Source organism: Schistocerca serialis, chromosome 12 (assembly GCF_023864345.2).
Source record: "Schistocerca serialis cubense isolate TAMUIC-IGC-003099 chromosome 12, iqSchSeri2.2, whole genome shotgun sequence".
Lineage (NCBI taxonomy): Eukaryota > Metazoa > Arthropoda > Insecta > Orthoptera > Acrididae > Schistocerca > Schistocerca serialis.
In genome coordinates, this window is record NC_064649.1 from 10,589,865 (window position 1) to 10,604,750 (window position 14,886).

General features: G+C 40.8%; 1 protein-coding gene across 2 annotated transcripts in view; it reads right to left on the reverse strand.

The window, feature by feature from the left end:
• Window positions 1–14,886, reverse strand: part of LOC126428145 (protein unc-45 homolog B) — a 99,473-nt gene that overhangs the window by 23,890 nt on the left and 60,697 nt on the right. For both annotated transcript variants that reach the window (XM_050090054.1, XM_050090053.1), the window contains one exon: window positions 6,121–6,383. In XM_050090054.1, coding sequence (XP_049946011.1) covers window positions 6,121–6,383 — 263 coding nt within the window. The remainder of the gene's footprint in view (window positions 1–6,120; window positions 6,384–14,886) is intronic.

Genomic DNA, 14,886 nt, shown 5'->3' on the forward strand with positions numbered 1-14,886 from the left:
CGAAGGTCGATTTATTTAATGACTGGCTGCAGTTATTACGAAACACAATTATTTTGTAGCTATACGTGATTTACTTTAATTAATGATAACGTGCTTAAATAATGTTAGGTATATATTGTGTTTATTAATGAAAGAATATTTGTTGACATTTTTTGTAACATTGTTTCATGTGTCTTGGATGACTAATGGTGTTATCACATTGATGTATATAGGGGCTGATGATATAGCACCAAAACTGATTACAATGAATAAATGATTTTTTAAAACACACACAGCTGAAGATGGTACCACCAATCCTAAAACAACTATTCTGTCAAAAATAACGTAAACTGAATGACAGAAACAGCAAAAAAATGAGGCATCCAAATGAAATTATTCCTCATTGACATTATTTCCAAGAAGTATACATTTGTAACTGCAATTTAGGTTTCAATTGCATATTTCAGTGCCATCCAAATATTTGGCAAGGAGCTGTGAGTAATATATTTGCACAAGAGGAGTGCATAATAAATGATATGGACCGATTATTGTTATTAATGAAACTTAAAGCCAACTGCTAAATGGCAAATACTGCCACATACGAACAATTTCTTAATACTAAGTCAAGTAGGAAAACTAGCCCTTCAAAATATCTCTTCTATGCTATCCAGTTCATGCAAGATCTGTCTGTGCCTCAAATGTGAAATATCAACCATTAACAATATCTTGACAGGCAGATGTGATTATGACGTTCACTGATGGGTCACAAACAATGGATTGACTGTGTGTGGCTAGCACCTTCTTTGGTCTTTTACAGTCATTATCCCTCCCTCAGAACAGTGGTTACCATGCAAGCTCTCCAATTTCTTACGTCATTTGGTCTGAAAAAGATGCCTGTCATATTTGGCCCATTAAGTGTACTATCGGCTCTTAGCATAACGACAACAGAAGCCAACAACGTTCATTTCATGACTGTAATGCAGAAAGTAGTTGAGCCAGTGTGATATGGAAATTCAACCGAATTTCCTCTGGGTGGGATGTGCAGACAATTAATGGATACACGTAACATCACATACGTCTGGTAAGGGCAGTGACAGTGGAAACATGAGCACAATTGCAGGTCGGTCATGTGAGCATCCATTGTGACAGGCTCTGCCTCAGTTTGCCATTACCTGGCCACCTCTAAAAGGGAAAACTTCACAGTTTACTTTGTCTTTAGTGCAAAAGATTGTGAACTTGGCGTCTTCACCATCCCTTGACCACCTGGAACTTTACTTGTGAAATACATCTTAACTGACCGACTAGTGATGAAAACTGATATTTCTACTCTGGAGTGATCTCTATTCACAGTAAAAATCTCATTTTTATGTTCCTGCACTTTATGTGCTCCCCCTTTTTATGTTCATTTTTGCTCGTCCCAACAGAAGCCCTATTCTCTCAGTACCACGTTTTCCTGTAATTAATGATTCTGTGTTTCAAAATTTCCCACATTTTAAGTTTTCTTTGACAATATCACAGCTTTTAACACTGACTTTTGCAAAAAGTGCATCATATTCCTGCTCGAAGTAAGCCTGGGAACAAAGCAGAAAACAGACTCTACGCAGAATTACTGAGCACTCGCCCACGAAAGGCAAAGGTCCCGAGTTCGAGTCCCGGCCTGGCACACAGTTTTAATCTGTCAGGAAGTTTCATATCAGTGCACACTCCGCTGCAGAGTGAAAATTTCATTCTGGAAACATCCCCAGTTCTGCAAGGTTCCCAGGAGAGCTTCTATAAAGTTTGGAAGGTAGGAGACGAGATACTGGTGAAAGTAAAGCTGTGAGGACCAGGCGTGAGTCGTGCTTGGGTAGCTCAGTTGGTAGAGCACTTGCCCACGAAAGGCAAAGGCCCGAGTTCGAGTCCCGGCCTGGCACACAGTTTTAATCTATCAGGAAGTTTCATATCAGCGCACACTCCGTTGCAGAGTGAAAATCTCATTCTGGAGATTTTCATTGTTGGTGTGTTGGCCCACGGTCGCCTGTGTTATAGGTTTGCAGTGTTTGAAAGGGTGGGAAAGTACGCTGAGTCACTGCATGAATGATAATCAAAATCTGAAGATGCTGACATTAGTAGCATTCCTTCTGCTCACTGTGTTGTATTACAACAGCTTTAATTTGCTTTCAAAGTCATTTCTACAAATAAGCAGTGCTTTTGAAGACAGCCATCTCTATAATGGGCTTTCACAAATCTTCGCTACTTCAGCGTCAAATATGCTAATCTGTACTTGGTATGCAGTCTTAGGTCGGTACAACCTGATGTCAGATGTAAACATTCTTCCTCGAGATGTTCTGTAACTCGGTTACAATTTCTGCCCTCTTTCTCACCTGGGATGTCCCTGAACTGAGTGACCTCCTTCTCAGCAACAAGCTGTTTATTTTGAGCCTATTGTTCTCCATTTATGAAGACTGCCAACTTTAGTGTTTTAACCGATATTGTATTAAAAGTTTTATTTACTGTAATTTTATTATGATTATCACTAATAAGTCTTACATTAGAACACACATATATCTTTTTAATGTGGTTTCACATAAGACTTTTGCTTCCAGATTTTATCTACGCCATCTGACATGATCAGAGTGAACAGGAAAACCTGTGCTCGCATTTGTGTGTGTCAGCACTCAGCCACTGTCTTTGTGATTATCATGAAGGCATTGGCCCAGTGCTAACATACACGCAAGTGTGAGTTCTTTTCTTCTCTCTGATCATGTCCAATGGTTTAAATAAAACATGGAAGCAAAAGTCTTTTGTGAAACTACATTAAAAAGATAATCAAGTTCAAATGTGAGCTTTATTACTGATAGTCATTATACAGTCAAATGCCAAACAAACTGGTACAGGCACGTGTATTCAAATACAGAGATATGTAAACAGGCAGAATATGGTGCCGTGGTCAGCAACACCCATATAAGACAAGTGTCTGGCGCAGTTGTTAGATCGGTTACTGCTGCAACAATAGCAGGTTATCAAGATTTAACTGAGTTTGAACGTAGTGTTGTAGTTGGCACACGAGCAATGGGACACAGCATCTCCGAGGTAGTGATGAAGTGGGGATTTTTCCCATACGACCATTTCACACGTGTGCCGTGAATATCAGGAATCCAGTAAAACATCAAATTTCTGACATCGCTGCTGCCGGAAAAAGATCCTGCAAGAAAGAGACCGATGAAGAATGAAGAGAATTGTTCGACATGACAGAAGTGAAACCAGTCTGCAAATTGCTGCAGATTTCAATGCTGGGCCACCAACAAGTGACAGTATGTGAACCATTCAACAAAGCATCATCGATATGGGCTTTCAGAGCCAAAGGCCCACTCGTGTACTCTTAATGACTGCACAATACAAAGCTTTATGCCACACCTGGGCAGATCGACACAGATGCTGGACTGTCGATGAATGGAAACGTGTTGCCTGGTCGGACGAGTCTCGTTTGTATTGAGTAGATGGATGCGTACTGGTGTGGAGACAACCTCACGAATCCGTGGACACTGCGTGTCAGCAGGGGACTGTTCAAGCTGGTGGAGGCTCTGTAATGGTGAGGAACGTGTGCAGTTGGAGTGGTATGGGACCCCTGATACATCTAGATACGACTGACAGGTGACATGTACATAAGCATCATCTCTGATCACCTGCGTCCATTTGTGTCCATTGTACATTCTGACGGACAATGCGACATCCCACACTCAGAATTGCTACAGAGTGGCGTCAGGAACACTCTTCTGAATTTAAACACTTCCACTGGCCACCAAACTACCCAGACATGAACATTATTGAGCATATCTGGGATGCATTGCAACGTGCTGTTCAGAAGAGATCTCCACCTTCTCGTACTCTTACGGATTTATGGACAGTCCTGCAGGATTCATGGTGTCACATCCCTTCAGCATTACTTCAGACATTTGTTGAGTCCACACCACGTTGTGTTTCGAGACTTCTGTGTGCTCGCACAGGCCCCACGTGATATTAGGCAAGTATACCAGTTTCTTTGGCTCTTCAGTGTAAAATTATGGTAAATAAAATTTTTAACACAATACTGGTTAAAACACTAAAGTTGGCAGCCGTCGTAAACAGAGAACAATAGGCACAAAATCTGCAGCTTCTCGTGTTTCCTATGTGTTCTTGTATATTACCATTCCCCGCATTTTACACTTCTTTGGGTCAGTCTGCTGAAATGTGTGAAAAGGGAGTTTTACTGTAGGTTCTATTGGGACTGACCAACATTTCTTCAAGAACTGTTTCCTGTTACAGGTGTTGTATACACTAATAAGTGAGGGTTATGACAAGCAGAACACAGAGGCAGTCAACAAAACCAGTACATGAAGATCTTCACACAGGAGGCAACATACACCGTGCATTTGTGTGTCGTCTTTTTCAATGCATCCCACCTCATGTATAAACTTAAAACAATGGTATATAATACTTGGAAATAAATATGGGAACAAACATGACGGCCTAGAGCGACCAGTAATATACGTGAAAATTGCCCCCTCCCCTCACAGAATGTGGTGCTTTATCGACTGGATGTATGGCACGCAGCACCTGATGTAACGTTTATTCTGTGGACGTGCTTCCATCAAGGAAACTTTCCCACTTACCTCCATGGGACAGACATCACAGACTCCCCACCTAGCTTGTGCCAATCATCATGAGAAGGTGATTCAAATCACATATTTTTCTCCCGTGAGCAGTATCGTGATTAGTAAGTATCATTATGCAAGAGATTAAGCAAGATGATTCACCAACTTTCCACTAGCATCCTACCATGTTCACATCAAACAATATGGTGACTCCTAGAATCATTGTGGACTTTTTAACCTGGTTGTGAACTTTTTAACTGACTAACTGGCACATATAATTGAGAGTATTTCCATGGACAGTTTCTGTATTTGTGTGCCCTGTGTTTGCTAACTTTTTTTAAGGCATCACACTTACCACGTAGTAACAAAGTGATGGCTGCGTAGTATCTACATTAAACAGCAATAAAAAATTAAAAACTGACAAATATTACAAAGCAGTTAGTTCTTTTGTTACAAGGAACCTTTCTTTGGCACAACAATTTGCTAGTTCCCTACTGTGCAGTAAAGCCTGCCTCTGAACTCAGCTCAAAAATTAACATAACACTTTCTGAATTAAATACAAGACGCTTCGAATAAAAAACAGATCCTTAGCATAAAGAATGCTTCCATATTAATCGTGAAAAATTATAATTACAAAATGTTTAATTTTTATGTTTAATCTCGAACGAGTGGCAATCAGAGCAACAAGGCTTCGTATACTTCACTGGGAGCGGATCATGGCTCTATCGGGCAGAACAACACATTTAGCCGAAGCCCGGTGACTTTGGGAAGTTATCGCCATTTTGTTTTCATTTCCTGTGACCTTTATTATTGAAATTGTAAAACGAAGTACACAAAAAAGTACAAGTTTAACTTTTGCAATATGCAGTCACATATCATATCTTGTACCAAAAAACTGTCAAAACTGTATAAATTTGATCACGAAAGCAACACAACACACTGCAAATTAGCACTATCATAAAAGAGGAAGATAAATATCTTTCTGGGAAGTGTACAAATAAACGATGTCTGGAGACTTGTCAACTTTCCCATGTTTTTTTGTATGCTTTAAACAACTCATTAAAAAAGAAAAGTATTTTCTGATATGAAAGACTCAAAGACTATCTGTTATTGGACTATTAACATGAAACGACCTACCCCCTCAAACACTTACATAAGGTTTCACAAAGTTTAAATAAAGGAAAGCGAGAAAGAATAACCAAGCACTAATATATCGATGACTGCAAAAATAATATAATGAACACCTGAAGCTGAACATCTCTAGCACAGAGTTACAAAGGTCACCTCTGGTTAATCCTATAGCAATATCATAAATAACTTGTTAAGAGCTGATATCCTACATCGTAAAAATTGTGACAATATCTGATGCTAGTAGTAAATATTCCTGGAAAGAACCTGCAAGTAAAGAGAAAATACACAAGTATACTGTTATACTGTATATCTAAATACGATGTACACAGAATTCCAGCACGACGTAACACAAGAGTAAGGTGTGTCACAGCAAGTTAATCGAGTGCGCATTACTTACCAGCAGACGCTTGGTAACAAAGTCGGGATCGTCCAGTTCGTGTTCCTGTGGTATGTGCTGCTTGGCAAACTTGGCCAGCTCTACCATCTCCGGGATGACCTCTTGCTTCTCGTACGCGTTGGCCAGGTTGACCAGTGCAGTCACGGAGCAGAACGTTACCGACTGGTCTCCGGAACGGGCCACGTCAAACAGGGCACGGAGGGCTTCTCGGTCCTCGATCAGTTTCTCCTTGACGTCTGCGTCCAGAGTCAGGTACGACAGACCTGTTGCGGGACAAAAAACACTGAGAAATAGTGAGGAACGTAAAAGAAACACACACTGCTGCTGTCTTAAGCAGCTGTCTTTTTCTTCAAAAAAGGTCGCACAGGTGTCGACAGGCAAAAGTTAGAAATTAATGTGTCTGTAAGAAGATCGATGCACAAAACGTACGACAACGTCCACCGTCGTACCTCAGTGTAAGATCTTGCTGAGAACCTGAGAAAATTACGGCCACACGTAAAGATCACTGAGCAGTTTGAAGGCTTCTATCCGGCCACTCGACAACCAGTCTGAGGAGGCAGTAGAAGAAAGGAAAAATAAAGCTGAGGTTTTAAATTTCACGTTTAAGAAATCATTCGCACAGGAGGACGGTACAGACGTAGTGTCATTTGACTGTCGCACAGACTTCCGCACGGAGGGCACAGAAACGGGCATCTCTGATGTAGAGAAGCAACTGAAAGAGTTTAAAGCAAATAAGTCACTAAGTCCAGATGGAATCCCAATTTGGTTTAAAGAGAGTATCACGTGACACTGGTCCCTCATTCAGCTCGCATTTATCTCTAATCTCTCGCCCGGCGAAAACCCCCGAGCGACCAGAAAAAAAGTGCAGGTGACTCCTGTACATAAGTAGAGTAAATGAACACATCCACTTAATTAGGAGCAATATCCTTAGCTACGGTTTGCTGCAGAATTCTTGAACGTATTCTGTGTTCGAATATAATAAATTTCCCAGAGACTGAAAAGCTTATGTCCACAAATCGGCAGGGATTTAGAAAGCATCACTCGTGTGGAATTAACTCGCCCCTTTCTTACACAATATACTGTGAACTACAGATGAAGGTCGACAGGCAGATTCCATACTCCTGTATTATCGGAAGCATCTGACATGGATCACCAATGTCATCTATTAATGGAGGTAAGAGTGTATGTACGAGGTTCCCATATATGTGAGCTAGTCAAAGACTTCTCAAGTAATAGGACCCAATACGTCCTCTACGGTGAATTCTCGTAAGAGACAAAGGTAGTGTGAGAAGTGCTCCAGTGAAGTGCAATAGAATCACTCTTAAATGATATGGCAGATGAGGCGAGTAACAATGTACGGTCATTTGCTGAGGACGCTGCAGAGTACTGAAAGGTGTCACTGTCGAGTGACTGTAGGAGGATACGAGATGACTTAGGCAGATTTTCTAGTCGATGTGATGAATGGCAGCTCGCTCTAAATGTAGAAAAATGTAAGTTAATAAGGATGAGTAGGAAAAACAATCCTGTAACATTCGAACACAGCGTCAGTAGTGTGTCGCGAGCCACACCGATTAAATATCGAGGTGTAACGTTGAGAAGTGATGCGAAATGGAACGAGCATGTCAGGTCAGTAGTAGCGAAGGCACATGGTTGACTTCTGTTTACTGGGAGAATTTTAAGACAGTGCAGCTCGTCTAGACAGGAGGCTGCATCAGATCCCTAGTGCCACCAATAGTTGTGTACTGCTCACCACCAGGTCAGATCAAAGGAAGACATCAAAGCAATTCAGAGGCAAAACGCTAGATTCGTTACCGGTAGGTTCGATGAGCGTGCGAGCAGTACGGAGATGCTCCGTGAATTCAAATGGGAATCCCTCGAGGGAAGGGGACTTTCTTTTTGCGAGGTACTATTGAGGAAATAAGAGAACTCGCATCTGAGGCTGACTGCACAACAATTGTACTGCCATCGATGTACATTTTGCATAATCCGTGAAGAAAGGATATGAGAAATTAGGGTACATACAGAGGCACACAGATAGTCATTTTTCCCCTGCTCTATCTGTGAGTGTAACAGGAAAGGAAATGATAAGCAGTGGTGAAAGGTACCCTCTGCAATGCACTGTGTGGTGGCTTGCACAGTACGTATGTGGATGCCAATGTAGATGTTTAGCATTAATAGTAGATATTAACGGTCACACATCGAATGAAACGCAGTATGTAAATTTCCGTGGGGTTCGATTCAAGTTAAAACGAATCGATGTACCGTTATGCCCTTAGAAATGTCTTCCATTCTGTTGACCTAAAGAAAAGAGCATCAGTTTATGTAGCATATTTTCATTCACTGAGATCTTACGGAATTATTTTCTGGAGGACTGCAACTAAAGTAAATAAAGTGATTATAGCGTGTAGGCTTTCACGGCCGGCGTCTTCAGTAATTAAAACTTCCGGGCTAAGAGGCCGTGGTCCAATAGTAGAAATACTTCTCCCTGACGTTTCGTTGCCATCTGCGGGCAACCTCACCTCAGATGATGTTGCCCGCAGATGGCAACGAAATGTCAGGGAGAAGTATTTCTACTATTGGACCACGGCCTCTTAGCCCGGAAGTTTTAATTACTGAAATAAAGTGATTGTTCAGCAGGACTGAGAAGTGAGAAAATTCTGCAAGGCAGGTGGCCTTATGTTCTGCAGAAGCCTTTTTAAGGATCTTTGTTCCCAATACATTTACTCCTTAGGGGTTTTTGTTGCCAATGATAAAAAATCAGTTCCAGCTAAACTACGATTTATACAACTGCAAACAAAATAATAATTTTCAAGTAGAATTTACCTCCTTGCTGTGAGGCTTAACAATCTTACTGTACTTAATAATGACTAACATAGTGTCCACTCGTTTGCTGTAGATTGTGTGGTTTGCATACACTTTTTTTTAATCACATATGGGACACCTTCCAAACTTTTCACACTAATTAAGGCCAAAGAAGCATGATCTTTTTGTTTTCCAAATGTACTTCGGACCAAAAAACAATTCTAGTACGTGGAGTCCAACGTTTTTGTTAATCATGTCTGTTACATTCTTGTAGTGATATTTTCAGAGAAACTGCTGTGAAGCTTGACAATCTTACTGTACTTAACAATAACTAACTTAGCGTCCACTGCTTTGCTCACGTGGACTGTGTGGTTTGCACACACTTTTTTTTAATGCAAATTTTTATGTTGTTCACAAATTGTGCCACCTTCCAAACTTTTCACACTAATTAAGGCCAAAGAGGCATGACCTTTCTTTTTTCCAAATGTACTTCTAACCAAGAAGTGATTCTGGTAGCTAGTGTCCAACGTTTTTGTTATTCTTGTCTTTCAAATTCTTCTGGTGATATTTTCAAAGAAACTTTCATACCATAACATATATTTCTTTACATCTGGTCAAAAAATGAAATAATAGTTTTCATTGATGTAGTTTTCAGGTTTTTTTTAAAAAAAAAAAAAAAAAAAAAAAAAAAAAAAAAAAATAACGAAATATTTTCTTAAAATTTTTCATACCCTATTTCATCCCCTAGCGGTCAACTTTCCAAAAACAGTGATATGTGTATTTTCTATTTATAACAGAGAAACCACATACAAAATTTCATAGATTTAGCTTTGAATATGCTTTCATAATACAATCAAACAATGGAATATCAAGGATGGAATGTAACAATATTATGAGTAAGAAAGTTGCCACTCACCATATAGCGGAGATGCTGAGCTGCAGATAGGCACAACAAAGGCAGTGTGGTTTCAGTTGCCTCAGATTGCAGTCATGTGTGTCAGCTGCATTTGCACGAGTGTACATGCCTGCGTACATGTGTGTATTGTTGACAAAGGCCTATGCCGAAAACGTAACTGCGAGAGTCTTTTCGTTATGCGTATCTGCGACACAGCATCTCCGCTATATCTCACTCCTTTAAGAGATCAAAGTTCCAAAAAAATGAAACATGTTTTTTTTTAATTTCTAATTGAGAAATGAAATACCAATTTTCATAGATGTAGTGTTAAAAATGCTGCAGTAATTCTTCAATAATGATTTATTAAAAAAAAAACTATCACCCATTATTTCATCCCCATAGGGGGTTAAAAATTTCTAAAAATGCTGAAATACATATTTCTTTATTTCTGATCAAGAAACCACATACCAATTTTTGTGGCTGTAGATTCCTACTGCCTTAACTGTGACATATTTTCAAGAAACCTTTCAGTGTTAATAATCGTCTGGTTCAGAAAGACAGCTAATATAAGATTATTAATGTCTGCAGCCATTCTTCCACAGTTGCTATGCTACTTCAGTTCTGTTTATCAATTAGATAAGAAAAATTCTGTCTTTTGTGACAGAATGTTTTGATAAAAACAAAATACACATTCTGCTGTGAAACACGGAATTTCTCTTATCTACATGGTAAACATAATAGCTGGTATAATTAAATTTCTGAAATGCCATCCCAGAGTTGTAAAACAATGGAACCCACTGAAAAATGACTAGTTACCTGTTTCTATCATTTCTTACAACTGCACTTCCAACTGCACAAATGAAAAGAAAGATTGAGGACGGAGAGGCCCGTAACCTCTCCGGTGTCAGATCGTGGCCCCCTAAGGCACTAGTCTGGCGCGCAGTGGCCACGGCAGTGTACGCTTGGCCATACATTCTATCGTATGCACAGTTATTCTTCTACAGGAACAGGTGCACACTGAGAGCTCACAAGTGCACGAGATTACGAAGAGGTTATTTGTATTGAAAGGAAAATTTGTTTGAGAAAGCTGTAAAATTATAAGCAAACAGAATGGGTGACTCATATTTACCTCGAGCACATCTCACACAGAGTAAGAGTTGCCATGTGTTTGCTAGGTGGCACACTCGGTTGTCGGCTACCTGGAGTACGGACGGCCAGTTCTTGTGCTGATGAAATTGTACGCAGCCCGCTGCAAGTTGTATCGTAGCAAACTGTTTGTTTCGAGAACAAATATTTGTTAAATTAACTGTGAGTTTTCTCAATATATGAGAATGACTGTTCCCTGATTGCACCATTTAAAGCAATAATGCTTTCTTTGCTTCACTGCGGAGTCAACTGCGACAACTGAGAGACACTCCGGGGTTACACTGCAGTCGAGCATCCCCTCGGCACGGTGCGCTCGTGGTGAGGTCCCGCTTTCTGGGCCACGAAGTCGGACGCCAACAGGTCTCCCGCCCGGCTGGCACAGGTAGCATTCGGGACAGTCCACCGAACGAAACGGCACCGCAGCTATCGTATGAAAATGTGCGGAGCTCCCTCCGAGGAGGCAGCCTCGCAGTCAACAGAGACTGCTCGGGGGCTGTTAAGACTGCTCGGGGGCTGTTATGCCAGCCGATGACCTTATGATGAAGCTTGCTCTGTGAAAATGGGCTTTGAGGAAGCAAAATTCTGAGAGTGCTAATATACACACAAGAAAAAACTATTCCTCTCCATTTAGATTAATCCACCCGGCACTATTTTCCCTGAATTCTGGAGACGAGAACTTATTCTCTAACATATTCTCACATTCTCCCATCCTTTGCATTTAACCTCCGTTCACATGCCTCCTCCCCCCACCGGCTTAAATTTTTTTCACTGGTTATATTTCCTTATTTACTCAAATTTATTTCTCCCCCCCCCCCCCCTCCCCCTTCTTATATTTCGTCTTTTTTTCCATTTTTAGGGTTCCAAACCTCAATTCGCAAATACAGAACCCTTACAGGATCACTTTGTTGCCCATCTGCCTGCCTGTTCCTTTCCCTCTGGAACAGGCAGACACATCCTGTTGAAATTTACATCACGTACTGAGGCCTATGATCCCTTGGTGGTGTAGAAAATTGAAGATTCTAGGTCAGCACAATCAAAAGGTGCAGCCATTTATGTCATATATTTTGATGCTTGCAAACTCCCTCTTCGAAACCTATAGAGTACTTCTCGTTGACATAGAATTCTGAAATTTGGCAAGAAGCAACGTTCCACAGTATAAGTACAGTAGAGGCCCGTTAATCCATACTAATTGGGACCTTCCTGTGCTGTACCACCTAGATTATATGGCCTCCCTAAGGTCCATAAAGAGGCTGTCCCGTTGAGGCCTATTGTTTCTAATATTGGTGCTCCGACATATCGTGTAGCTGAACATCTTGCTACTTTGTTGAGCCCACTAGTAGGTAGGTGTGAACACCACATTAAGAACTCTGCAGATTTCTTACATCGATTGCAGGGATTGCATTTGAATGACTCTGATATTTTAGTCAGTTTTGATGTGGTTTCTCTTTTCACTCGCGTTCCTCTCTCTGATTCGTTGCAGCTAATTGAGGTTAAGTTTGGTGTCGAGTTACCAAATTTGTTTCGACATGTGCTGACTTCCACTTACTTTTTATTCAATGGTCAGTACTATGAACAGACTGATGGAGTTGCAATGGGAAGCCCGTTGTCACCTATTGTGGCCAATTTGTTTATGGAGGACTTTGAGGAACGTGCATTGGAGTCAGCGACCTTGAAACCTGCGTGTTTTTTCAGATATGTAGATGATACTTTTGTTGTGTGGCCTCATGGTAGTGAGAATTTAAACCGGTTTTTGGAACATCTGAAGTCAATCCACCCGAATATTCAGTTCACTATGGAGGTGGAAAAGAATGGATGCCTTCCCTTCCTTGATGTGTTGGTCAAAAGGAAGACTGATGGTACGTTGGGGACATTCTGTTTATAGGAAGCCCACCCACACTGACTTGTATCTGCGAGCTGATAGTTGTCACCGTCCAGCTCAGCATGAAGGAGTACTTCGCACCTTAGTTCACAGGGCCCACGTTATCTCAGACCCTGAAAGTTTGGCAGCTGAGCTAGCACATCTCGAAGTCACCTTTCGTCAGGATGGTTATAGTGAGAGGCAGATCAAACGTGCGTTGCGCCATCAGCCTTCTGTGCAACGGGTGAGTGACGATAGCAACGAAGTGTCACCTAAGTCTACGGCCTTTTTGCCTTACACAGGAAGCATTTCCAACAAGATTGGCCGTATTTTGTGGAAATATGATGTGAAATGTGTTTCTCGACCACCTTCTAAGATTAAGGCCCTGTTGGCGTCTGTAAAAGATGATCTTGGTTTGCGTAAGGCTGGGTTCTATCGTATTCCCTGCAGTTGTGGCATGTCATATATTGGTCAGACAATCAGGACTGTGGAAGACCGGCGTATTGAACATAAGCATCACACACGCTTACAACAGCCGAGCAAATCCGCTATTGCAGAACATTACCTTGACACCGGTCATCCTACGGAATGCAACAACACGGAGATTCTGACTTGCACGTCCAGCTATTGGGATAGTATTATTAAGGAAGCTGTTGAAATCAGACTATCAAACAACCTTATTAACAGAGATGGTGGATTTTGTTTAAATGCTGCTTGGAATCCGGCCCTGTCTCTCATCAAACAACAGAGGGACAGAATTAGTGCTACCTCACCTGTTGATTAATAGTAACTATCGATATTTCTGATGTTGGTTATCTTTGGTTGTGTTGACACTTGTTCTGTGTGTGGTGTCTTCCTTGTTTCTCCTCTGTGAACCGAGGTATTAAATTTGCTTGCACATTTTTTCTTCCTTGCATTTGTGCCTTGAGAATGGCAGGGTGTGCTCCTGTCGAAATATCGGCGGTGCTCGACGATGTCACCTGGCAGCAAACCCGTAAGTTATTTGAACATTCGATTCGCCAGGAAAAGTTAAGGCCTCAAACAGACTGTCTTCATTACGCCAAAAAACAATGACAGAGTTTTTGTCATCTAAAAAGTAGGGATAAAATGTCCGTTGTATTTTAGTAAGTTTGACAGCTTTTCTTTCATTGTTATGCATTGTTTAAACCTAATGTTTTCTTGCCAATTTTTCTAATACATGTTTACTGTACTGTGTAAATTAAAATAGTGTGTACATACAGCAGTTTACCACACAGTTTCTCATACTTAGACTAACATTTTTCATATTCGTATTATCCGAACGTTCGGATTACCGGGGTTTGGATTAGCAGGACTCTGCTGTTCAGATGGGGGGAGGGGACGGGGGAATCTGAAATTTGTTAAGTTGTTTTTATACTCCACAAAAAATTTCTGCATTCAGGCTGATAGTATTGCAATGGTAAAAGTCAAACATCATGCACAGAATGACTTTATTACTCAGATGACATGTTTCGAAATTTATCCATCATCAAATTTAAAGTCTGTGAATGTTCTTTTCACACACAACTTGAAATGCCATACTGCTCCTGTAAATCTGATGACAGATAAATTCCAAAATGTGTTGTATGAGCAGTAAAGTCATTCCTTGCCTCATGTTTGACTTCTACCATAGTGACGCCTGAATGCAGAACTACTGATTATTATAATAGTGATCGCCTGCCTCCTACATGACTTTATGTCACATTTACATTATTGAAATGAAAACATTCTCAAAAATTGTGGAATTTCTCTCTTGCCCACATCTATGTCAGTACCGGGCAAAAGTGGTCAAGATTCTCAATCCGCAGAATGGGTGAACTGTCCGCATACATAGTTAAGTTTGTACGAAAACCTCAATGTGCAAGTCGTACTTGGATGTGGGCATTTTTTCCCCCTTACCTTCATCTTTCTCACTCTTTCTCTTTTCATTTTCTGCCTATCTTCTTTACTGCTTTCCTCTCGGTTTTTAAAGGCACTATTCATTCTACTTCTCATTCCTCTTACTCGCAATTCAGTTTCACTTTTCAGTTTCTTCTTACATCAACTC